This window comes from Passer domesticus, chromosome 1 (genome assembly GCF_036417665.1).
Source record: "Passer domesticus isolate bPasDom1 chromosome 1, bPasDom1.hap1, whole genome shotgun sequence".
In the NCBI taxonomy this organism is placed as follows: Eukaryota; Metazoa; Chordata; class Aves; order Passeriformes; family Passeridae; genus Passer; species Passer domesticus.
The window spans coordinates 145,497,478-145,524,773 of record NC_087474.1 but is presented as its reverse complement, the minus strand read 5'-3'; the positions used below and the strand labels follow the sequence as shown (position 1 = coordinate 145,524,773).

The window sequence follows — 27,296 nt, the reverse complement described above, 5'->3', positions numbered from 1 at the left end:
AAGGTGAAGTATATAGTTGTATTTCATTTAGTTTTATAGATTATAGTTTAATCAGTAGAATTGTACTTATTTTCCCCTTGAATTATATTCCCTTTGATTTTTTCAGATATAACAACTTGACAAAGTATTGAAGTCATACTTTTGGACATTGATCACAATATATTATTGCTATTTTAATACGTGATTTAGTCTACAAAGAGAAAGCTATCTGTCTCTAGACGAACTAAACTGAGGAAGGGTTACAGGCCACCTTCTATGTGAAAATTCCTTTGTCAATAAAGGTGATAAAATACCTATGAGATGAAAATTGCATTAAACTAAACCAGTTTAATAATTGAAGTGGTAGACGTGACCATATTAAATTGCCTTAATTCTAGTAAATGTTTTAATATTACATATTCAGATCGTAGACATATAGTCATTGAATCATATAGTCATTAAGGTCAGAAAAGACATCCAAGATCATAAAGTTCAACCTTTGATCAAACCTCATTGTGTCATCAACAGCACAGCACAAAGTGCCACCTCCACTCTTTTCTTGGGCACTTACAGGGATGGTGGCTCCACCTCTTCCCTGGGCTGCACATTTTAATGCTTAACCACCCCTCCTGTGAAGAACTGCGCCTGATGTCCAATCTGAGCCTCCCCTGGCACAGCCTGAGGCAATGTCCTCCTCCTTACTTGCCTGGGTGGAGAGCCCAACCCCCACCTGGCTACAACATCCTTTCAGGTTGTAGAGTGATAAAATCTCCCTGAGCCTTCTTTACTCCAGGCTGAACACCCCACCTAGTCACCTTTGCCAGCTTTGTTGCCCTCTCTGGACTTACTGCAGCACCTCAATGTCTTTCTTGTAGTGCGGGGCCCAAAATTAATGCAGCACTCAAGGTGCAGCCCGGCTTCAACCATCCTGTCTGGTCATCCTTTTATGAGTAATTATTTAAACACTTTAAGTCACACTAGCTTTTAATTTATCCATGTAGTTCCAAATAGATCCTATTCATTTTATGCCATGCAATATGTAGCTACAATATTTATTATTAAGATAAGTTGTGTTCTATCTATTTGCTAAATCCTCATATTTGCAGCTCCTGAATTCCCTTCAGAATTTAGTGATGTTGCATAGAAGTGATACATTAGCTTTTAATGGACTTGATAAACCATCTCATCAATCTTTTCCTTCAACTTCAAAAATACCAACAGAATATTTGTATGCAGATTAAGATGGAATATTATTTGTCTCTGTTAGCGCCACTAATAATATAGACAAGATGCATTCGATTTGAACATTCGAAGAGAAACTTGGTGGTACTTAATGTGTCTGTCCTGTTTCATGCATAACACTTTTATTAATCTGTGAACTGATGTGATGAATGTAGTCTTGCAAGGATCTTGTAAATTCTTTACTGATACAATAGTTGCAGAGTCTGTGATGGAATAACTCGCACAAGCACAGAACAGTCAAGGAGTTGAGACTGGTGTTATTACTTATTTAGAGGAGCAATATTAGAAAGAATGAATGAAAGAATATTAGAAAGAAAGAAAGAAGAATGTTACTTTTCTTTGTGATGCTTTTTAACTTTTATAATAACACAATACATGCCTTTTCATACTTCAATCTAAGCCATAAAACATGCTTTATTTTTGTAAATAGAATGTAAATAGAATGGATTTCACTCTGTAAAGGTCACATAAACAAGGGGAATATTAGCATGATTCTGTCATGTAGGAAACTGACATAATTCTAATTTTCTTCTACTCCCTTTTTAGTCATTTAAAAGAAGAGTTTTGAGATATAAAATTTTATTTTCCTGAGGCATATATGTATTTTTTAATGTAGCATCAATTTAAATGCTTTCACCCATGGTATAAGCTTTTACAATAAGTCTTCTCACTTCTGAAGCTTCATACTTCTTTTCTTCCCATATGCATTTCCTCTCAGTGCCCTGTGGTGGTATTTTAACAAAGCGCAAAGGGACCATTTTATCTCCTGGTTATCCTGAGCCTTATGACAACAATCTGAATTGTGTGTGGAAGATCACAGTACCAGAGGGAGCTGGGATTCAAGTAAGTTTGCTTGCTATTTGCTTGCTATCATCATATTTAAAACTTTTTTCCTGATGCAAAAGATGAAAAGATCATTTATCTGTACATTTTTACTATCTCATTAATGATTCTAAAAATTGACTTTATTGCACATATTTTTAATTATGCAGTGATTGAAAGTTATAAGATTTAAAAAAATCTTAAAATATGCACTTTTACTTAGAAGAATATCATAATAACTTCCAAACGTATTTTGATAGATCAGTGACTCCTTATAAGCCAAGGGAAATAGAGAACCTTCCTAGGAATTCTTTTTTGCTCTCCACAAATTTATATATCTCCTTTAACACAGAGAAATTAAGTGAGTTGCTTTCAAGGACAAGTTATATATGTTCTCACAGAAACTCTGCTATTTACTCTATATTTATGGAAGTTCACAGTGATGTAAAGATGCTTCATTATGTTTGAACATGAGATGGGAATTTATTCTTTTAAATAGTTTCAGAGTTATTGCTTACTCACATAGATTAAGAACCTCATAGAACACACAGTAGGAAAGTATCCTTAAGCTTAGTCATGCATGTCTCTAGAGTTCACTAAAGAAACTGACAGAAATCTGGTTATTGCACAGGCAGTTGAATTTAGTAAATTAGAACTTCTAAGCATCATCTGAAAAAATTCCTGGCAAAATACACATCAAGAATTCATGATATTAAGTTTTCTAGGTCTATCCTAGTTAAAAATATAACTGCTGTAGAAAATGAATAAAGAGCTGTTTATATAGGTAAACACTTAATAAAGAAAATCAGAAAAAATCTTGGCTGTGCTTTAAAGCTTTTTAATAAATTTCATTACAGAGCTTTCAATAATATTTAATAGCTTAAATCAGATTTGAGATTGATTTTGAAGAACACTACTTGATTTAAAAGTTGACTAGGACAGCTGACAGGATACTTTGTTCTGTGCATTTCTTATACCAGGAAGATAGTTCAGAGGATTTAAATTAGGCAGTAACTCTCCTCCTAACTTAAGCCATCACTGTTGCTTTTTGAAAGTGCTTATCTCTTATCACAGGCTGCATTTTTCAGAATCATTAATGAGGTGATTAAATTACTAACTTTGATTTCAATTTAGGTCTTTAATCTTCGTGATACTCTTTTGCCCCAGAGTTGTAATAAACAAAAAGATATATTTACTGTCTCCGAGTATCTGAAGCATGCTAACTGTGGGGGCGTCTTCATGCTTCACTTAAGAAAAAGAAATCTGTTGGCTATAGTGTGTGACCATTCCTACAAAAATAAGTACAGTATTTGAGGTCCCCATCCAACAAATAGGTAGGCAAACTGAACATTTATTTTATGGAGAACAAGGACCAAGTCCATATATTTCACATAGAAAAATTACTTCATTGCTTGGTTTTACTGCAACTGGTGTTTATTTCTTCTGCTGAAACTATTCCATTCTGGGGAAAAAAATTGAGGCAAAAGAAGCATTATTCTCTAACTTAATGACCAAGGCACCCCTTTTGACGGTGATTGGGGTTTCATCATGCCTCTGTCTTTTTTAAAGCTTTTCAGTAAAGAGTTAAAACAAACAAAAAGCTAACACCATAAACTATCCCCTACTAATCAGAAACAAGAATCTGATATTTCTCTACTTTGTAAGGTGTTATTTCACTATATGAGAACAGGTATAGCCTCCCTCTTGCAGTTTATCTCCTTACCACTTTGCATCTCTAAAAATGGGAGAATTGGATGGTGGGTGCTGTTGGCTAAGGGAAGAGAGTTCATGGGAACACATCTCCATATGAGTGGAAGAATGTTTTCACCTCTGGGAAAAAGGAAGTGACTATTCTGCCTTTTGTTTGCAGCATGCTAGTGACTGCTCCTCCTCAGGAGATGAGTTGATGATGAAGGTAATCAAACACAGCAGTTTTCTCTTACCTGGAGGCAGAATTTAAAATGGCAAAATAAATGAAGCATTATGCATCCCTGTGGGACTAGTTTAGTCCTGGAGAAAATAGAGAGAAAAAACCTTCATGTATTGAAAATACCATGTTTCATCTTCTCCTCAATGTCCTCCAAACAAGAGAATCATATTCTATACCCATCTGATTTTCATGGTTGTGTGACTCTTGACAGAGGTAATATGTGGTTGTCACTAAGGATTACAGGATTTATCGTTTGAATTGGCAATCAAATAAAAAAAGAGTTGCCATTTTATTCACTTAATGATGATTTTCCATTCTCTTTAACAAGGGGAGCAAGACAACTTTTCATGGCTGAGAGCAACAGAGGCTACAATTTAGAGTCATCTTTGAGCTTGAATAAAGAGGGGAAGAAGTTTATGTTCTTTGCCTCACATTTTTCTTCATAGGTGCAAGTGGTGAGTTTTGCCACAGAACACAACTGGGATTCCTTAGACTTTTATGATGGTGCTGACAACAATGCTCCAAGGCTTGGAAGTTATTCAGGTGACTAAGAAGATTTTACAATAAATGATTCACAAATTCAACTCTTTACAGTAAACACACAGCTCTTTCTATGTGTGTAAGCATGCTTGTGCATGGTATGTGTGTTTGTTTCTCCTATAATTAGTAACAGGTAGTATTAGTTCTGTTTTAATCAGTCATCACCTAGCAGACTTTCATAAACCTGTATGTTTTAAAATGTTAGAAATGAAATAACACTCAGAGGCTTCCAAACTAGACCTCTCTAAATCCGGTTCTTTTCTCACACTTGTAGCAGGGTCTAGAAGTACAGACCTCAAAAATAGGTCTGTCTTGATATTGTACATGAAAAAAGGATGCATTCTTTATCCTTATTTTAGACAAAGAAGACACTTCTTTTTGCCTTACTTTTTCTTGTTTTGTGTTTTCTTTCATTATACCAAATACATGTGTGTGCTAAGAGATCAGAGGCAATCATGTTTGACTTGTGCCGAAACACAAATAAATAATAGTCCATCACATTTCTAAGAACAGTCCAGCAGCACATTTTCAGAGCTGCTTGATATATATGACTGTTACGTCTAGAATCATTCTGGTGACAGGATTTGCTCTTGCTTCTAAAATACCCTAGTGAATATTTCTCCTTTTCTGGGTAAAAGCAAGTAATATAAATTTTTGTTAGCTTTTCCTTGTCTATTGTTCATGTCTCTGATATTGTGGTGCACTGAAAATGTATTAAAACTTTTATAGGGACTGGTATTTCATAGCGTCCATGATGACAAAATATTATGGAATTGTTTATGTTACCTATCTCCTGCTCCCACCCTCTCCGCCCCTCCCTCTTTGTTTCTCCTTAACTCTGTTTATACATACACACAGACATCACACCCTTATGTCTGCATTTATGTCACTTCCTGTGTGTTTAAATAATATTTTGAAATCTCTTTTCAGGAACAACCATACCTCCACTTCTAAACAGCACATCAAATAATCTGTACCTCAATTTTCAGTCTGATATCAGTGTTTCAGCTGCTGGATTTCACCTTGAGTATACAGGTAATTCAGAAATGTTCAATTAATAAAGAGCACTTCCTGGTTCCAGACATCAATTCTACCTAATCTGTAGAGGAATGTTTAGTCCTATCACACATAACGAGCTACATACTGTAACTTCAAAGTCATTAGTAAAATCCTCATTTAAATCCAAGTAAGCAAATTCAGGCCTGAAAACTGTGCTATAAGGACTGTGAAATTTAGTTTGTCTTGTTTTCATCGTTAAATTATTTTTGCTCTCTGAAATAATTTCTGAACCTACATCAGACAGAAATAAATGCAGATATGCTCATGCAGTCATCCTAATCCCTTGTGTCCAGTGCAGCCCTGGTCTCTTCCCACAGATGCCACCCTGCAGCTCCACACCCCAGCACTCCTTGCCAAAATCTACAAATTATGCTCAATACAATAACATATGTACTATACAGTATGTATGTGTAGGATACAAATACTAGTCACCCTTGGCAAAGAAGAAAGAAGGAGTAATCTGAAATTAGCAGTTGTGCATCTTAACTGAGAAATGCCTCCAGGTTGGTGAGAGTACTGAATTATTTCAAATGTTTTTTATTATTGCTGAGTACACCACCAGTGGAAAAGGCTGTAGTTATAAACATGCTTTCTGTCTGAATGGCTTTGTCTCAGATGACTGACAGGAATTCTGGCAATCACCAGCTGTGTGGTTCCCTCTGCTTATATTGGTTCTGGTGTCTGATCTGCATAATTGTGTCGCAGTTATTTCTTGTCAGTTTTACCATATGCAAATCCCATGCTCTGGTTGTCTGATTAGCCAGTTGGAGAACACAGCCGTACAAAATTACTGCCTGATCGCTTGTCTATAACTAAACATTAATTATAGGTAGAATTATCCTGCCATTTCCATGAAATGTAGATAGTCTCTCAGCTGCTTACAACTTCAGATGAGAAAAAACATCATGAAGTTATGAAAATGAAATGAAATTAGACTGAATCCAGTGAAAGTGAAAATGCGCCTTTGCATTCCCGCATGTCCAAATAATATGTGTAATATACTGCCCATGTAAAACTTGCACTTAAAAAAAAAAAAGAAAATATTAACAGTACACTATTTAAAGCATTGGTCCATGTCAAGAACAATAACCAAATATGTGTGTATGGATTTATACAGGGATGTATGTGTGAATCTGAACAAAAGGAATGTTTTCTGTGTAAGTGTATAAACCCAAAGTATATGTTGAAAATTTGTGATTCAGGAAATAATACTGATGTCTCTCAGTAGATATCCAGTTAACCAGTGGCTCAGTGAAATATGCTGCTTTGCAAGATAAATGATTAATATACTTTTCATGTGTAAGTGATAAAGATATGTGATTAAAACATAATTCAGTCTCTTGTGATTTAATCCAGACAGCAACTAAGCACCATTCACTTCCCTCCCCCTGCTCCCAGGTAGGATGGGGAACAGATTTAGAAAAAAGCCAGATTTGTGGGTTGAGATAAAAACAGTTTAATAGAACAAAAAAGGAAGGGGAAATAATAATAATATGCAGATAAAACAAATAGTAATAATAAAATATACAAAACAGATGATGCACAATGCAGTTGTTCACCACCCACTGACTGATACCCAGCCAGTTCACAAGCAGCAGTCCCCAGCCAGCTTTTCCCGTAGTTTATATGCTGAGCATGGGGGTCATATGGTATGGAATTTGTTCAGTTGGGATCAGCTGTCCTGAAACCTTATAGTTAGTCCTAGGCACCAGCTGTTTCACTCCTTGAATCCATAACTCTTACTCCTCCACTATTCTCCGAGAAAGACATAGTCTCTATTAACAAAAGAGTGTGAAAGTTTTATGATTTTTTTTCCATCGGTTGTTCAATTGTTTTTCAAGAAGACACTATGGAAAATTCTGCATTAAGCTGAATCATGAATTTGATATGGGAAGTTAAGCTAAGGGACAACACTTTGTCATGATTTCTAGGAAGAACGACAACAGAAACTGTGCCTTGTGTATCTGTTGGTTTTTTTTCTCTTGCATTTTCTACAACAAATAGGATGTTTGCTTGCAATTCCAGAACTCACAAAACTGCTGTATTTATGAAGAAATTTCTCCAGAATGAAGGAGATGCAGAGTTGCTTTCTTCAATTGTCCTGGTCATATCTGACTCTCAGACAGCAGTTCCTGCTCTAAAAGCTGTGATTTTGTCTAAAAAGATAGTTAGTAAATGGAAAGTAATGGCCAAATTTTAATGCCAGTGTTTCATAAATTTATTTCATTTTGTTGGAGCACATGCTGGCCAAGGACATCATGAGTAGTCAGCTAAATTAAAGTCTTGGTCTTTGAAATATTAGGGCATGGTTCTCATGCAGAATCACATCAGAGTTGAAGATTTATATTAAGCATTTTTCAAGTAAACTTGCCATAAAGATTGGTTTTGTCTAATTTGTAGTGCATCTTCCAAGTCTATTTCACCTGTTCTAGGAGGCACAAGTCTGAATGGAAAGAATGCTCCATTTGCTAAAATGATTACTTTTTTTCATTTCAGCAACAGATTTCTCTAAGAAGGTTTCATTCTGTTTCATTTCCAATATCTCTTTTCATCCCTCATGAATAGTTTTTTGTCCTGTCTGCTAGGGATTATCTTCTGACCTTCTAAAAAATCCAAATGTGAATATAAAAGTAAAAGAAAACAAAAGGAACGTTATTTGTTGAAGAAATATTTTAACACAAGTAAATGATACTTTGACATAAAGAATTAAGTGTTCATGTTCTGAAACTGAATAGTGTTCTTATCTATAATATTTTTTGTATCCCATTTTTACTTCTCTTGAATTTTTAAATTTGTATTTTATCCATGAATTTCATTTTCTGTATTCCATTGGACATCTTAAATACAAAAATATACTGCATTGAAAATACATTATGTCACCTGAACATTTCCGACAAAAAATGCCACAAAATGGTTTGTTAAACACTTTCATAATGTTTACATGATTTTACACCACACTATAAAAATTTTGATTTATTACTCATTTTCTCTAACTGAAGTTTTGTATTCTTGAAAATTTCATTGGTAAGTTTTTGTATTGAGCATCACAGGAGTTGCTGGAGAAGGGCAAGACAGCATCAAATAACTTCTTTTTCTTTATACACAATTCTTATCTGAAAATTAAAAGATACTGAAAGTGTGTTTTCAATGAATGGCTATGTTAAAATCTCATTTTATTGCCATTGGCTATGAAAGTTCAATAATTTAACACATTTTACTGTGAGAGTAGTATAAGGTAGTTCAAGAAAGTATTCATGCACCAAAATTAAATCAATAATGAACAGACTGCAGTTTATTAATGTATTTAGGAGTACAGTTATGACCTGAATAAATATCATGACACTCCTAAGACAGGAGTTCTGAACTAGTCCTCAGCTGGGAAGATGTCAAAATTTGTTTCAGTTTCTTGAAAGGTATTATGGGCGTTCAGACTGTATTTTTTTCCCCAAATATTATTTTGTTAATTGAAGTGAGAGACAATAGGATGAATACCTGTGAATGTGGTTTGGGCTGCAAAGGTAGCATGAGAAAGGCATTTACATGAAGTTGTTTGCCTTTACATGGCCTGACTATTCACCTATAATTAGGTTACTCATTTCAACTGAAGGTTCAGTTATTGGAAGCTAAAATGTGCTAATTTTTAGTTTAACTGTTCAAAACAGCTCATGAGCAATCATCTGTGTAAGCCAAGCACACTTGTTATTTTGCATTTCTACTCTGCACATTAGTCGGATCACACTCTAGAGGTCTGAAGTGTAAAAAGTGGATCTAGGTCCATCAGTCACTTTCAAAACTGGTTCTTTGCTCTTCACTAGTTTGAGAACAGAAAATAGAATTTGAAAACGAAAAATTTTTGCTAGCTTTCATCTTTCACATTGTATAAAAATGCACTATTTTAAGGTGGTAGATTGTACTTAGTGAGAATCTTACGTGAAGTGATCAGTTACTTTAGTAAGTTTTAACATGCAGATTCTGATAGTGTTCTGAGGTAGGAGGTGGCCATAATTGAATCCCAAATGTTTCTCTATTATCCTGTATACTGATGACCAGTTGTGTAATAGTCCTGACTTCACAACTAGGCTGTAATTCTTACAGTAGGCAAAGAACTCAGTTGATTATACTTTCTTACATTCCTGGACCTTCCTGGGTAGATGCAAGGAAAAAAATATTCTCTTTTTGATGACCATGAAAAAAAGCATGTGGTATCTTGGCAAACAAGCTTCCATTGCAATCAGAATTCAAAATATAGTGTTACACTGATCCTTTTCCTTTACTCAGGAAAGAAAATTTTTTTCTCCTTATACACAGTTGTTCTGAAATAATATGCTACTTGTCCACAGACAACTGCTGATTCCCCAGAGCACCCTAAAGCTTATCAACACAGTGTGCCTGTGTACACTGTACACAGTCCTATGCAAATCTAAAAACCAATTTTATGTTCATTAGAATGACTAAACTTCTCTATTTCTCTCAGCTATAGGGTTGGACTCTTGTCCTGAGCCACAGACCCCAAGTAATGGGATCAAAATTGGAGACAGATACATGGTTGGAGACGTGGTGTCATTTCAGTGTGACCAGGGTTATTCTCTGCAGGTAAGCTAAGTTTCCTATTTCAAATGGTGCCTTTCAGTTCTTTAACATGGTTATGTTTGGATCTGTCAGTGCAAAATGGATGCTGAACTCTTCAGGAATTGTGTACACATGATAGGTTTACAGGACTGTTTGCTTTTCTACCAGGTAGTGAATTAGAAACTATCCAAATATTCCATCAGAAGTGTATGGCTTGGTGCTTTCTCTGCATTAGTGATTTTAGGTTGTCATCTATTATTGATACTGTCTTTGATAATTATAGCTGAACCATTGTGGCAAAATTAAGTTAAAATCACTTGATGAACAATTAACAGTATTTCTCTAAGCATAGGAGGAACAAGAAAGGAAAGAGGGGGACTAAGAATAATAAAAGGAAATAAATAATTGCTTTTCTTAGTGAATCAGATAGGGTCGGTTGTTTTCTTTCAGCAATTTCTTGGGGTCTTTTTCTCCAAAATGTTTCTCAAATAGGGGTGTATTTTTGCCAAGTAAATTTGCAATGCCCTTGCACTAGCAAAAAGTATATCCAGGGGAAATGCAGTGATTGCAAATCACCAGAAAGAACCTGTCTGCCTGTAGGAAAGAAGTGGAAAATATTTTCAAAAACTTTTACAGTTCTTCCATAGAATCAGATTTAAAACAAAATACTGTTTTCATTTGAGACTCCCCAAAAAGAGTTTGCAGATCCTACAGTCTTTCCTTATATAGCTCTTTGAGAGTCAAAAGGACAGAAAATGATGACTTTACCCAAGCACTGCAAAAAGAACAGTGTTATGGGGAGAAAATAATTGCTATATAACAGCATATTATGAACTGCTAATGGAGTTGTGGATACTTTTGGAGCAAAATAGGAAAATATGCCAGAATGAGCAAAATTCCATTAATATCAGTCTCACCTATGACGTGTTGATGTCAGACTAACTAAATGAAGTTTCAAAAATGCTAATGATTTCAAATACTTATTTTACATAATTCTGTGAAAACCTGGATACTGGATTTATGTGTGCTGCATCAAAAATAGAGATTGAATTATATTCTTGGACAAAAAAAAAAAAAAGAAATAAAAAAGCCTAATTTATGTATAGTGATCAAAACAAAGTAGTCTTGTCTGATTCCAGATTTCAGTTGCTGTTTGGATTTGGGACCTGTATCCCAATTTCTCCTTTAAGATAGAATTACTAGTCATGTCTGCAGATTTCTAGCATTTCAAGGATAGGTGAAACACATGTTCTGCGATTGCAGCTCTGAGAATGACTATTGAAGTTGTCTTCTTATGTTGCCTGGTTTTAACTGGACATTCTTGAAAACAGCCTGAGAAATGTTTTTTTTGTTTCTTAGCTTTAATTCCCACCTTAAATACAAGGGAGTGTGAACACATAAGCCACAGTAAATGGCTGAAATAAAGAAAAAAAAACAAAAAAACCAGAAAATAAAGAATTTAGGAGCATAGACTTTGCAAACACACATGTAAAATTTCTTCCCACCACACAGTTTAAGATGTAAAGTCACTACTTACATAATTATATAACATGTATAGTTTCATCACATTCAACAAATGATGAACATCCGTACTATGCAAACATTGCTTCAGTTAGACCTGTAGTTTCCAGACCCGTGGTTTATATTGAAGCAAGCATAAGATTCAGCTGGATTCCATAATACTGTAAGAAATAATATTAATGGCATAAACACCATCATGTTCTGAGCTAACAGTCACAGTCTTCTCTGCTGTATTGAAGGCATGATACAATTCACAGTGTACAATGTAAATACTATACATTTTTGGTTTTGTGTATTTTGATAATGTTTTAAATTATACATTCTTTTTGTTGAAATACTAATGTGCTGAGCACTGTATATTTTTTATATGGATTAACAAATATTGTGTAATTTTAGGGACATTCACATATCACTTGTATGCCTGGACCAGTAAGAAGATGGAATTATCCTATTCCAATATGTTTAGGTATGTTCAGCTTACGTAATTTTTCTTAAATATGCCAGAATGAGAAAACCAGAAAACTCAGAAATAATAGACAAATGTAGTGGAAAGAATTGGGAGAAGTGGAGGAATTTAATTAAATGTGAAAATGGTCAAATTAAATTAGAGTTTTTCAAAGGCTGCTGCACACAAATATTGGCAAATCTTTTCTGAAATGTCCAAGCAGTAAAAGGACAACACATTGTCCCTTTCAACCCAAACTATTCTATGTGTTCTAGTCAGATATGTTATCAATTCATTATCAGGAATGAGACCTCCAGAGACCCTTGCAACACAAGTTATTTATTTAGGATTCATTTCCTCAGAAGAGTAATGGCAATTGTTGAAGATACTAAAATAGGAATAACATTACATTTTCACCTCTAATGAGTTCAACACAAGCATGTCTACCCAGTTTCAGAAGAGACAATATTTTTCAAGTTAAATTATACATATGTCCATAATATTATTGGGAAAAGCACTGAAAACCTGTCAGAAACCAAAATAAAACCTGTGAAGTGTGTTTAAATATACTCTTTTTATATGGTAAATAATTGTGAGGAATGTAAAACTCTTTCTAGTTGTAATCTCTTTCACTGCATAGAAATGCCTTTTTTTCTGGGTTCTCTAACACTAAAAGATATCAGGATTTGTAATCTTAAATGCATGGAAAACAGGATGATGTGGATCACATTAAAGATTTTTTTTGCTTTGCTTTTCTTCAAGTTAATATACATCCTCTTGAGATGCCTCACATAATCCTGTTCTTAATCCTGTGGGATGTTAAAAACTTCCTGTGAGGTACTGAGCTTCCTCAGCTTATAATTTATACATATTCAAAAAGGTTGAGATATTTGTAAGAATTTTTTCAGGAGTTTTCAGTTTTTGTCATTATGCATTAAGAGGTGGTTAAGAAGTTTGATATTATAATTGCACTGCTCTTGGTAAATTCTGAAGATAAAGATGCTGTGCTGAAATTTTAGAGATTTTTTTCATATATTTTTCCCTTTTTTTTTTGCAAGTAATGATTTTTACTTGTGTTTTAAATACTGTAGCAAATTTTATTTGGACAACACTTCTAAACAAAATTCTCTTTATCATAATTACCACCTTTAAATGTAATATGGATATCTAAGGAATTGTATTTACTATTGTCATGCCTGAAAGCAAAAATAAAATTAAGATATGAATTTAGCTTAATTTCTGGAAGTGTGTGTATGTTTCCTTTTCTAAGTTTGTTTGTTTTATCTCATTTTTAGAACAAAAGGATACAAACACAGTTTGTAAAAGGCCTCTTGAATAGCTTTTAGTACTGTCTTTTTATAATACATTATCTTATATTATTCAGATGCTCCTTTATGAACATGCACAATTATCTCAGCACTGCTATAAGCTGGTGTGTGCTGCTTGGCTGTCATGAGGGCAGTTCTAGTAGACAAATTGCAGAGTAAGCATTAGGGAAATGATGCTGGTGGAAGCACAAGTCTGATGAGCAGTTGAGGGAGCTGAGGGTGTTTAGCCTGGAGAAAAGGCAGCTCTTGGAAACCTTATCAGTTTCTACAGCTCCCTGAAAGGAGGCTGTAGCCATGTGGGGTTGGTCTCTTCTCCCAGGCAGCCACTGACAGGATGAGAGTGCAGAGCCTCAAGATGCACCTGGGAAGTTCAGGTTGGACATCAGGAAGAATCTCTTTATGGGAAGGGTGGTCAGGAACTTTGGATCATGTCTTCACTGAATGGGCTGGCCAGGGATATGGTGGAGTCACCATTCCTGTGGGTGTTCAGGAAATGGCTGGATGTGCAATTTAGTGATATAATCTAATGGGCAAGGTGATGATCAGTCAGAAGTTGGACTCTGTAATACTGGAGGTCTTTTCCAACCTAAATGATTCTTCAGTTCTGTAATCTGTTCTATTTTGGGTGCATGAATCCCCCAAGTTAAAATCTACTCAATTCAGAGCTGATACAAGGCTGCAAGGTACCTAATTGTAAATTAATTAATTATTTTCTAACAGATATTTAATTGTTAAAGCACGTTTGTGTATTTGTCTAAATATAAACCTAGATATTATTATATTATTAATGCTCTAAGGATCTTCAATGTTATGGATTAATTTTTTACTCATTTCACTCCTCTGAAAAATATTTTTGGTTTTGTTTTTGTTATTTTTAGCACAATGTGGTGGCGGCATGTCAGACTTCAGTGGAGTGATTCTCAGTCCAGGGTTTCCTGGCAACTATCCTAGCAGTCTGGATTGCACATGGACAATAAAACTGCCTATTGGGTTTGGTATGTGTTGTTTTATGGATTCAAAATTGCCTTTTTATGGGTGCAAAACACTGAACATAGATTTTAAAATACTGTTAATCTTTATGCCAGCAAAAAAACCACAAGTAATTATAATTCATTTGAAAAATTTAACAGAATCTTAAAAGAAAGATGCAAAATAGAAAAAATACAAGGTTCTTGGTTTTTTTTTTAGTATATGCCAAAATTTTCTGATAAAGACAAAATTGTTTAATTACAATTCGGCACAATTTTCTAACTTTACAAGATTGATTTCTCTTTTGTGAAATAATAAAAAAATACCTATCATGAATATTTCCCACCAAGTCAATTTAGAAGTTAAAGCTACATTTTAATTAATTATTTTATCATTAAGGTTCTTTGCATATCCTAGGTGAAAGTAATAGCAGCAGAGAAATGTAGAAGCCTCCCACTTAAAGCTGTCAAACTTCCCACTCAAAGTAGAATTGTCAGAAACACTGGATCAAGCCCACAACTGGTGGAACTGTCTCACAGGGGCTGCTCCTCACTCCCCAGCCTGTAACAGATAAGGATGTTGTACTCCAGATCTAGAATTTGCACCTCTCCTTGTGCAAACCTTTAAGAAGCATTTATTTGCTTTGTCCTTAAGATTTTTAGTGTTCTTCAGACAAAAATTGTGTCATTTAATATATCGTCCCTAACCCCTAGTTTAGTATCCTCCACACATTTGTTGAGGATGCATTCTCATTTTCCAAGTCTCTTCTGATGACATAAACCAGTGTAAGCTTCCATAGCAACCCACAGATTGTGCTTGTTACTGGCTGCCAACTATTCAATGGCTGATTATCACCCTTGGAGCCTCAAAGTTATGTTAATTTTTAACTGACTTCCTTTCCATTCATCAAGCTCATGTATGTTCACCTTTCAGATGAGAATGTTATAGACTGAGTCAAAAGCCATAGCAGGGTGAAAGTATATTATATATACTTTTCTCCCTTTGTCAATTTAATAATAGAAGGATATAATGGTTGATTAACTGTTATTTTCTGTTATGAAATCCATGATGAATGCCTAAGTGTCTTTTTGTCTCTTATATGTTTGGAAATTTCGTTGAAAAAAACAAGTTCCATAATTTTTCCAAGGACTGCAGCAAACCTGTAGTTGCCATTTCCCAGGTCCTTTTTGTTGTCTTAAAGGTGAATATATATTCAGACTTTTTCAAGTCACTACAACTTCTCTTATTTCACTATGGTTTTGTATATCTACTATCAGCATTTTAATTACATTGGCTAACACCTTGAGCAGCTTTGGGTGGATCCTGTGCATATTTTATTGTGAAGTCTTCATTTGAAGCTAGCCAGTAGAGTTGTCTTATCTAATTTTTTAACACACTTTTGACACTTTGATGCTTTTTGAGGAGCATGTGCACTTGATTTTTTTTCTTTATATGCTAGTTTAATGGTGTGCTGGTTTGCTTAGACAGGCCTTTTGTTTTCTATTTTGTACTTGCCATCTTCTGCCATATTTTTTAATTGACAATACAGAATTTCTGGGTCTTCCAGAGTGAGTGTGACATCCCAAATAGCGTTCTCTTCTGCATAGGTTCAGTTTCTTTCTATCCTCTTTTTAAAATCAATTCTGTGGGTTTTTTGATTGGAAATCCCATGAGCCTAGTTCACTTAGGATTTATATGAAAGCCAATTGTTCTGCATGGATTGTTTATATTGAAAAACATTCAGTGTTCTGTAATACTGACTTAACCAAATCTATCTGGGAGAAATACATTATATTGAAATGGGGATTTCTATATAGAACAATTTGTTTGTTTGTATTTTGTTCAAACACACAAGACTGCAGTCGATAATTGATTTTTTTTTTTTTGTCTTAGCATTTCATAGAAATAACATTGATACTTTAACTCTGCCACTACCTGAATTTTTAGATAGCCCGATGGGACAATTTGTAGTGCTTCATTATGAGTCATAGTACTGTCTAGAATCACAAATAGATTTCTGCTTGTTAAGTTATCAAAAAAATGTATATTATAGCAGTAGTAGGTGCATTATTTCTGGATCAAATCCACAGAAGAAATGAATATTCAGAGCTATAAGGGAACAGGATATTTTGACAGATGATTCCAAAGATATTTGCTAATAAAGAAGAGATAATAAAAATCTGAAATACTGCTTAAATTTCAAGTTTAATAAAATGGTATGTTCAACTGCATCCAAAACCTGCTGTCTTTTTATGCCAAATACCTTGCCATCTGCATCTTCCTTCACTTTACTGCTGTCCTGTCTCTCTTCCCATACTGACTCCTTACTCATTTTCTTTGCTTGCATTCTGCCAGACTTATGTGTCCAATAATTCTAACTAAACTCTTCAGACTGCTACTTACACTCTACATTGTTAACATACCATTTAGTTTGACTTCCATTAGGCAGGAGATTCAGCTGCTGATGTTTTGGAAACAGTTTCCTGGATAAGTAAGTTTAACCACCAAAATCAATAGTTCTGAACTGCTTTGTACCAACTGAAGTTTATTCACTGGATTTATGAACTGATTTCCAGTTCATGTATAGGAAAATTAAATTATTCATTCTCTAGCAGAAAACTGAAGCTGAAACATTGAAACATGCTTGATATTTTTTACCTTTTTTAAGTGTGATATGTTTGAAACTAAATTGAATATTAAAATAAAATTTCACTGTAAAAAAAAGAAAATTATGACTTTTGAAGAAGTGGTGGCTAAAACTGGTTTTAGTGATGCTGTGACTTTGATCTAGTGGAGACACATCCAACTCTTCTGTGTGGTAAATAGAAAAACTCAAAAACACCACTGTGAGAACCTCCTATAGACTTTCACTTGTTTATCTCTTTTTAGAAATACTTTCTCCCAATTGTAAGTTACAGATCATAAGCTTCTCCACTGTATATTAGCTAATGGTATAATGTTTTTACCAAGGACACTGTGTTTATTGACATGTATAAATACATTAACCACTTTTTCAAGCAGGATGTCCAAACTGCAAAAGGGCATAGAAAAAAAAATCACTCTAATGAGCTGAAGTCTCAGAAAATAGTGGTAGGTGCTACTGGCAGAGCAAGAGATGAATACTTTTGAAGATTGATATGGTTCAGAATCTCAGAGAGAAAGACAGTGCAATACACAGAGCAGGATGATTTGCAATAATATATTTCTACTTTTTGTAACAAAGAAAGTTGGTGAAAGAGGCAAAAACTGACAGCAAGGTCACCTGAGTTGGCAATTATTAATGACAGCTTAACCTTTGGAAAAATGTGTGGTTCACAGGATCAAATGAAAGACCAAAGTATTGTGATAGAGAAAGAGCAAAGATTGAATAATAGCTTGATTCTCTATGTAGGAAATATTTGGAAGTCTGACAAAGTCAAAGAATGACACTTAAAAAGCTTTCTTATCACTTGTAGACTGTCTTCAGATAAAGCAAGACAGAAATTATCAGAATAATAGTAATTTAATTATGCACCTAACTTGCATATAAAATGTTTCTTACTTCAGAAAATCATGCATAAACTTTATGTGGTATCTAGGGGGAAAATTCTAAAAGACAGTGATAAACACTATTTAGGTATTACAGTTCAGGAGTTACAAAAGGATTCATGACTCAATAATTTATCTGACATTATAACTTTTACTTTCAGTTTTATATGAAATTGTGTTGATTGTCTTTGCCAGAAACACCAGTAGGACTCAATCATCTTTCTAAAGAAACTACTGCATTATTATGCCATAGTTGCAAAATATAATTTTTTTTTGGTTTTAACTTATATAGAAATATGTTATAAACAGGAAAATGTTTAAGAGCCCTATAACTATTCAGTGCATAGAATTTTTTTCTCATGCTGCATAATTTTTGTAATACATCACCAAATTAGGACAGATAGCTTGCTAATAGATAGTAAGCTGCCTGCTTGTTCCTTACTGAACCAAATAATCAGAAATTTCTATCACCAAAGACATCATATACCACAGTGTGTGTGAGGAGCACTCACATGTGTTCCTCATGCACTCTCCTTTCACAAATCCTTGGGGTACCAGTGGAGTCTCTGCCTGCTTGATACCCTGAGCTGGACCTGAGGCCTTTCTGCTCACCATCTAGTCCAATTTAAAGGTTAATGGAAGATGATAGATGTGCAGCCCCACACACAGCAGAACTGTGAAATACACAGGTGCTTTCCAGGTAGCACATAGATTTCCACCTGGTTATTTTCTGTGATTATCAGAACACACTTTCTTTTCCTTCCTGGTTTGGTACTGGTGGTGTTTATTCACTGGCAATGTTTTTCAGGTGTCCATTTGCAATTTTTGAATTTCTCAACGGAGACCATACACGATTACTTAGAGGTTAGGAGTGGATCTACAGAAACTAGCACTGTTATTGGGAGACTAAGTGGTCCTCAGCTACCAGCCTCGCTGTTCAGCACAACTCATGAAACCAGCCTGTACTTTCACAGTGATTACTCGCAGAACAAACAAGGATTTCATATTGTATATCAAGGTGAGATTTGGACATTCTTATGAGAGACCAAGGTGGCTATTATAGATTTTATGGGGTTTGGGGGATTCCTAAAAATAAATATGAAAGATTTTATGTGTTTCAGTGCCAAGCTTTAAACATTGAGACAAAAGAGAAGAATGAAGAATGTTTAGATGAAAAAAAACAATTAATTGCATATTTTTTCTTTAAAATCAGGTCAAATGTCAGCAAATAGATAATTGCCCATATCTGAAGCTGATTGGCATATTAATTTACATTGCATGCCTTTACAAAAAAGGCATGCAATGTTTGGAAGCATACTGGAATTTTAATTTTGTGTAATGGGTTCTGGAAAGTATACATCTAAATACTGTTTTGTATTACTGTATAGATGTAGGTTTTTGGAAATTAATGCCAACCCAAAAATCTCCAAATCCATTTTATTTCCTAGTTCACCATTTCCCTGAAGGTTCTTGTTCTTTTGTACCCAAGTAGGTCATGCTGAGCTGGTGAAGATCACGAGATCATAGTTCTATTTATAGAATTGCATTTTCATTTAAAAGGGATTAGATCACCACTGTTCATGAAAAAAGGTCAAATGTGTATTTTAAAGTAGACCTGTTTTCATTACATGGATAACACCTAGAGTGATTTAAAGAGATTTTACTTTAGAGAAGTCTGCTATTTCTCTTTTAATAGTAACAAGTCCAAATTGATTTGAACTCTGTGTAACATTCTGGAAGTGAGCCACTGTAAAAAGAATTAGCTTTTAAAGAAAAAGTCAATTTGTGGCCTAAAGTGCTAAAGATCGTAAAAACCTAAGACCATATACTATTAATAGTAAGAGTAATAATTTTGGAGATTCTGTCATTAGTCAAACCACTGGTAAGTTATTTTCTGTGTTTTAACCATGTAAGACAGAACTGATTCTTTCAAACCTATACGACAAGGTATTCTTATACTTCAGGCTGCCCACAGTTTAATTGTTCTCACATTGGTAATAAGAAGAAAATGCTTCAAATCTTCTAGGAAAAAATCACCAAGATGTATGAGAAAAGCTTGTTCTCAGATTTTACTTGTTCACTATAAAGTCTTTGATATTCCAGTTCATTGCAGAGCCTTTTAATTCTTCTGGGAAAAAAACAAATAAAAGTATAGACATGATTATTTATTTTTTTCCCTAAACAGAAGAACATAAAACCTGACAATTCCTGTTGGATCAGAAAAGCACTTCATCTATGTCACAATAGTATCTTCAAACAGCAAAAATAAATGTTATTTAGCAGCACAGAAGCATAGCTGATTTCACTGTACTTCTCCAGGTGGAAAATCAATTATTTGATCATCAGCATCATGGAACTTTGGTTCCCATCATGTAGGCTGCCCATGGCTTTTATTTTTATTCAAATTAAAAGCTCTTACTTTTGAGATAATCAGAATTTTTAGTTTACTGATTTTCCACTATTATTATTAATTATTTCAGCCTATCAGCTACAAAGCTGTCCTGATCCTCGGCCATTTCGTAATGGTTTTGTTATTGGAAATGACTTTACTGTGGGACAGACTATTTCATTTGAGTGTTTCCCTGGCTACACGTTGATTGGGAATGCAGCTCTAACTTGTCTTCATGGCATCAGCCGCAATTGGAATCATCCTCTCCCCAGGTGTGAAGGTACGTTCCAGGTGACCTATAAACCCTTTTTCATTTGAAAGTCTTCCTAAGACTGTTAACTGAACTCATTTCAGTTTTTTGATTTACAGAGGCCTGTATATTTGCAGTGTAGTCATTGAAAAGGAAGTATTCAATTTTGCACATTAAAATTTTAGCAGAGAAGCTGAAATTTTTTGGAATATGAAATCTCTAAAAACTTATCTGAGATAATTTGTTTGCTTTTGGAATGTTAAGCCTAAAGTCTGGAATATGGAGACTCATGCTTCTTTTAATCTAGGTGAGGCAATGCAGCAAAATCTCTGCACTAAATAAGGAAAAAAAAAGCTTCAAAAATTGAATTTGCCAATTCTGGCCATTTATATTCTTTTTTATCAGTTAGAAAGAAATTTTAAAGGTGGTCTTGAGTGACCCTGTCCTCCAGCCAGTGCTGTGTGAAATCATTTGCACATATGTTTTTTTCTGATTTTTTTTAAATTATGTTTTTTAACCTTTTAAATTTTGGTTTTTTTCACTTGTGCTTGAAACAAAAATGAAAGTTCCAGGAACTGTGACTTGCACACAGCTATAATTTTAAGGAGACAGAATGACTGTGATGGTTCTGTAGAAGTGTTTATCTCTTCCCTAGCTATGCTGAAAGGAACCTGTTTCTAAGCAGCAGGTCAAAGAAGGTCAGTCATCCACTTAAAGGTTTAGCTTCCCTCTATACTGAATGGTGAAACAGCACTGAAAATGGGATCCTCACTATCATGTAGGACAGAAATGCCCAAATAAAAACCCCCAACAACAACAAAACAACACCCCACCCCCAAAAAAACTCCAAAGCCAAATACAACCACCCAAATAGAAAACAAAAAGCTCCCCCATTTTCTGGATTTTTTTTCATTATATTTTGCACCATGTACCCAAACTTAGGTACTTAAATGAGAAGCCTCATTATTCAAAATTCCTGCTGGACTTTATGGCCCACTTCCCATGTGGGCCTTAGGAATTTCGGGGGTTGTGGTAGCTGAATTAGGACCTAACGGGTACTGAAATCAGAAGGGGAAGCCTTATAATATAAAAGACAGATGACACCTACACTGTCTTTTTTTTGAAAGGGGAAGAAGTTAATTCATTATAATTAAGTTCCACCACCCGTTTTCTGGATCTTGTGGAATAGTAAGACCATCATGGTTCATGTCTCAACTGCTAAACACTTAGCTTTTCCTGTTAGTTAGTTCTAGCTGTATTTTCTGTGCCTCACAATCAAAACAATTTATTGAATTAAGGGATTCTGTTTCTTTGAAATACCTTACTGGAACCAATATTTTAATTAGTAAATTCTAAGATGACCAAAGCGTGTTGTTTCTCTGAGTATCAGTTTTGATGAAGTTCTGAACAGTAGCTGATGTTCTTTGTTTCTGCTTAATTTGATATGGAAGATGAAGATTTAAAAAATCCACCAACTTGATAATAGAGATCTAAGATGCATGTTTGCGGTGTGATTACAGACTGTAACACTACTCAGCTGCTAGAAAAAATTCTTAAATTACATGGGGTTTTGTGCTGATACTTATTGTGGTATTTTTAGTAAAGGGTTGTGACATTTTTATATGCTACAGATATTTTTGAGGGTCTTTTTGTTTCATTTTCTTTTGTTTTATTGTTGAAGGAAACGGATAATGAGTTATCTCCTAGTTTCACTTGGTTTGATTTAAAATAAAGGCTTTGTGTTCAAAAGCATTAAATACACAGCATGTTTTAAATTTCTATTTACTTTAATGTCTTTATTGTAAGACAAGATATACCAAGGCTTTTTTAATTCCTCAGACTTCTTGAAGCAGACAATCTGAATTAGATATGACTAAACTTTCTTCTGTTTAAACAGTTTTGTTCTCTTCTTGCATCTCAGTGCACCTAATATTCCTTTAACATGCTGATTCCTTCAGCATCATCTAACTCTCTCTGACCCTTCTTAACTCATCTCCCTTGCTTGCAAACCTGTTTGGATTCTGTTTTCTCTCCTTTTCCAAGTCCTGTTCCCTGACAGTCAACAGACCATGTTTTCACTCCTCTAAGAGCTGGCTGCAAAACCATTTCTGTCTGTACTCCTCAAACCCCCTTGAGCCTTTAAGGTTAAAGCTAAAGAAAAGTGGTGCCCAAGCTGTTCAGTCTGAATGATTGAAGTGTCACTGTGTATCTCTTCTTACCCTACAGTTCAGCACCAAAGTTTATAAACATAAACCCTAACATATGTTTTTTGCTAAATACAAATTATATACAATTCTCATATGTCAAACCTATATGTCAAAACTGCTCTGGTTGAAGATTTTTAAACATATTTTAGAAAATCTGTGTTGCCATACCATGCACTTTGTGGGGTGGAGTGGGCAAAGTAAAGGTATGAAAAATAAAGCAAATTATACAGTTTTAAACTTTGCTTACTTTTCCAGAGCTAGGCTTGTATAACATTTCTCTTCTGTAAGAACTGGGTGGTGTCATATTCAACATACATCTGAAATCTGTATGGAAATAATCTAGTTTGGACTAACAGTTTTCCAGAGATGCAGTTATGAAAGTCCAGAATCTCTATGGTCACTCTTACACTGTATGATGTCTAAAATTAATAATCTTTGACATGAATTACAAAGAGGACTCTTACTTTATCTACCAGAATTTTTATTCATAAATGCAAAATTACTATTCATACTGTTGGACACAATGTTTTAATTTTGAAGTTGCTCTCTATATCTTCACCCACCCCTCAACCTTGTATGTGCCTTCTTTCTTGTGTTAATTTTGGTTGGCTATATTCTTGTGTCCATACATGAAAACAATTAGTGTGATTTGTTGCTAATTTGTAGCTGGAATTTACACAAAGCCCAAACAAAGTAATATTCAGTTGTGCAGGGAGTTTCCCCCTATATGTATATATATATTTCTTTAATTCCACTTCTCACAGTATTTGCTGCATCAAATTTTTTTTTTTACTTTTATATTTGATAAACACTGTCAAAATTCTGACTCTGCACAAAGCTGAACAAAATCTGTTTTCTTTGCACAGGAATGGTCATATGCAATGAAGTTAAGCGTACCAAATGTGCTCAAAACTACAGCTTTTGTATAGTCTAAGTAGAATGCAAAAAGCATTTATTGGCTATTTTTAAAAAGTGTCTTTTTTGTAGCTCTGTGTGGAGGAAACATAACTGCAATGAATGGCACCATATACTCTCCAGGATACCCTGATGAGTATCCAAACTTTCAAGACTGCTTCTGGCTTGTGAGAGTACCACCTGGGAATGGAATCTACATCAATTTCACAGTTCTCCAAACAGAGCCAATATATGATTTCATAACTGTTTGGTAAGAAAACACTTTTGGCATTTATCTAATCTTCATGTGACACTATGTAAGCAAATATGAATTTAAAAGAATATATTTATGAGTTTCCCCTTGAAACTGGTGTTCTCTCTAGGAGAAATGACTGAGTTGCACCAGTCCATGTTTTCCAATGGACCATTCTCTCTAGATGTCACTGGACAAGAAATCAAAAACAGTAATAATGTTTCTCAGTTTGTCAACAAAGAAAAGCATACAGAGGTGTGCTATAACAGCTCATGAACAATCAAGAGAAACAACACTTAAGAAAGGAGTGATAAAAAGTTTCAGATGTATGTGTTAGTGTTTTAGAAAACTACTACTAAAAACTAAAGTAGGGCAACACTTCATTCATTTCTTCCAAGTTAGCTTCTTTTATTCTTAAGAGTACATAAAATAAAAGGCTCTTTTTGTATTTGGCTGTGACAAAGCGAATTGAGCTAACAATAACTGTAAACAAATTATATTCTCTGTGTACTTGAATCCATGTCTGTCATGGCTCTGCATGATGACTCTCAGCAGCAGCCTATCACATTAATCCCTCCAGTACATATTTGAAGACATTTAATGGCTTTAGTCCTCATTTGTACACATGTGTAAAAATTGTATCATATACATGATGGCTGTTTAATTATGTGACCTATACCATTTCTGGGATAATTTTTATATATAGTGCAGATCAAAAATTTTATAGGTGTTTCCAATGCAAAAAAACAACCATTTTTTTTGCAATTCAAATGCTTCAAAGCATACAATTTCCCTGCTAAAACAGAAGGGAAAATGTCAATGGGTCATAATTTGGACAAACATATTACTACAAAATTTCAAAATAAAATATATCCATATTTTTATTTTGCTTTTTTTTAAATATACTATGCTAATAACTATTGAAAAAAATAACTTTAAATTTATTCATCTATTGCTTACTATTTAACAGTTCTAATCTGGAGGGAAGCAAATATGAACATTCATTACTCTTGTACCATTATGCTGTCCTCTGTACAATTCCACTGTTGTTTAATACTAACTTCAATTTAATTTTTCTATTGAAATTAGTGTTTCATTTCTCCATAAGGTAGAAATGATCTTTTGAGCAGTACATGTATTGTCTAAATCATAATAAATAGTACAAAATAATGAGTACATTCATATGAAGAAGGATTCAAGAAATTAATCAGCTGCGTATCATACTCAGTTTGATTAAAGCTACCAATAATTGTATTAATACCTACATGAAGTGGTAAACCATGACACTGCTTGAGTCAAAAAGACATGACCATTTATATAAAGTTCATAACAGAGCAACACATTGATTGAGAAAACTCTGAATCACCCATAAAAATAAACTTCAAATCAATTCTTATATATCTATATAGACTATAAACTATAAATAATAAACTTAAAGCTATTATATGGGGGGGGAAGCTAGGTTAAAATATGCTGAAAATATTGCACATCCAAAAGTAACTTAGAATAAGCATTGCAAATAAAATGTGCATTTATTAATGTCAACATACAGTTTTCAAGGGGAATCTTGTATTCAGTAGTCTGTAAGCATTTGGGGTTTATTTTTGCCAAGACCAATATTAATTCTTGTTTTTTTAATTTATTCTATTAATTAATTATAGCAACACTATTTATATCTTAATTTTCCTAGAAATTGTCAGATTCAAAATACTGGAGGACATGATCTGTTATTGTTCTATTTATTTTCTGATAGCCACATTTGAACGTAGAGATACCAAAATGTGATCAGAGGTTATGGCAAGCAGGTGAAGTACAGTCACAAATTCATAGTAATTTTGAGTTGGCTGAAATTTTTATTAGAAACCAAGAATTTAACTTTCAAAAGGTGGTTGAATTAGTATTCAGTCCACATACAGGATATGAGAAGGTCTTCAGCCCTTGTTGTCTGGTTTACCTTATTTTAGCTGTCTCATGTCTTTCAGTATAATCTAGGGAAAATTTACTGCATTCACTTAAAATTTGGAGAAATCATATTAACCTTTTGGACCAAAGGAAAAAAAAAAAATTCTGTTTGTTTTTCTTAGGGATGGACCAGACCAAACTTCCCCTCAAATTGGACAATTTAGTGGCAACACTGCACTAGAATCAGTCTATAGCACTTCCAATCAGATTCTGATAAAGTTTCACAGTGACTTTACTACCAGTGGCTTCTTTGTACTTAGTTATCATGGTAAGTGTGACAAATTAAACTTTTTCACTGTTTTTACTGGTCACTGGAGGAAGACAAAAAATAAAAAAAAAAAATCAGTTGCTTTCCCTAAGAAGAGTTGCTAATATTAATATGATTGACCACTACTAGGGTAATGCAAACATATGAAAGACTAACATGAATGATGAAAATAATTTATTTTCTTGACCAGATATTAAATTTGCTATTAGTCAAGCAAAAATAAAAAGTCTGCACTATGATAAGACATGAACAAATAAGGCAACATCAAACCCTAAAGTTCAAGATGCACATTCTTTTACTTTTTACAATGCTTCTAAAATTCCTTTGCAACTTGAATGTTTTTGGTGGGCATTAAATTTCTTTTTGAAATTTGGATATTTTGATCTAAGTGTTGTTTTTACAGAGATACCAGTGGTAGTGAACCATACCTATGATGTACTGTTTACTACGTCATATAGTTCAATGATAGTGAACTACATAGTTTAGTTAAAGTTAATTAACTTGAATTAAATACTGACTGAATGAAAATGTGCATTAATTAATTCACTGAATTCTACCTCTTTTTGTAGTCATCCAGACCCTCTGTGGTCAAGTTTCTTGTTCATTGCTGTAATTACAAGGAAACAGATTGAGAAGTGAGGGTGGGTTTAGGTGCTTTGTGAATGCCCATTGGATTGAACATCTTAGGAAACACAAATAGACTACATCCTGTTTTCTGGATCCTGGTCAAATTTTGTGACTAGAAGATTTTCTTTTTGTCTTATTAAAGACAGTGGTGAATACAGATAGACAGAATTTATGGGCTTAAAGGAACTTTAAGCTAAGCAAAATAAACCAGAGAAATACATAATACCTACAATGAAAAAAAACAAACCCACAAGCAATTGATTATGGAGTAGAGACTCCAGCAAGGCTAGGCAGAGAAGGATCAGAATTTCCATTCCAAATCTTGGAATCTATATTGCATGTGTCAAATTGCAAAGGACAAAATTACATTTTGCGTTCATTCATGAGTCCATATGTATTGACATCTACAAATATATCAATATATGACCAAACATATGCTAAAATGCTCATGGAATCATAGAATTATTCAGGCTGGAAAAGACCTTTTAGATCATCAAGTCCAACTATAAACCCA

General features: G+C 34.2%; 1 protein-coding gene across 4 annotated transcripts in view; it reads left to right on the top strand.

Annotated features, from left to right (window-relative positions):
- Positions 1 to 27,296, top strand: part of CSMD3 (CUB and Sushi multiple domains 3) — a 589,442-nt gene that overhangs the window by 472,525 nt on the left and 89,621 nt on the right. For all 4 annotated transcript variants that reach the window (XM_064395032.1, XM_064395025.1, XM_064395049.1 and 1 more), the window contains 10 exons: positions 1,940 to 2,064; positions 4,420 to 4,516; positions 5,444 to 5,548; positions 10,047 to 10,165; positions 12,059 to 12,128; positions 14,314 to 14,430; positions 18,741 to 18,950; positions 20,413 to 20,601; positions 23,766 to 23,943; positions 26,010 to 26,155. In XM_064395032.1, the coding sequence (XP_064251102.1) occupies positions 1,940 to 2,064; positions 4,420 to 4,516; positions 5,444 to 5,548; positions 10,047 to 10,165; positions 12,059 to 12,128; positions 14,314 to 14,430; positions 18,741 to 18,950; positions 20,413 to 20,601; positions 23,766 to 23,943; positions 26,010 to 26,155 (1,356 nt within the window). The remainder of the gene's footprint in view (positions 1 to 1,939; positions 2,065 to 4,419; positions 4,517 to 5,443; positions 5,549 to 10,046; positions 10,166 to 12,058; positions 12,129 to 14,313; positions 14,431 to 18,740; positions 18,951 to 20,412; positions 20,602 to 23,765; positions 23,944 to 26,009; positions 26,156 to 27,296) is intronic.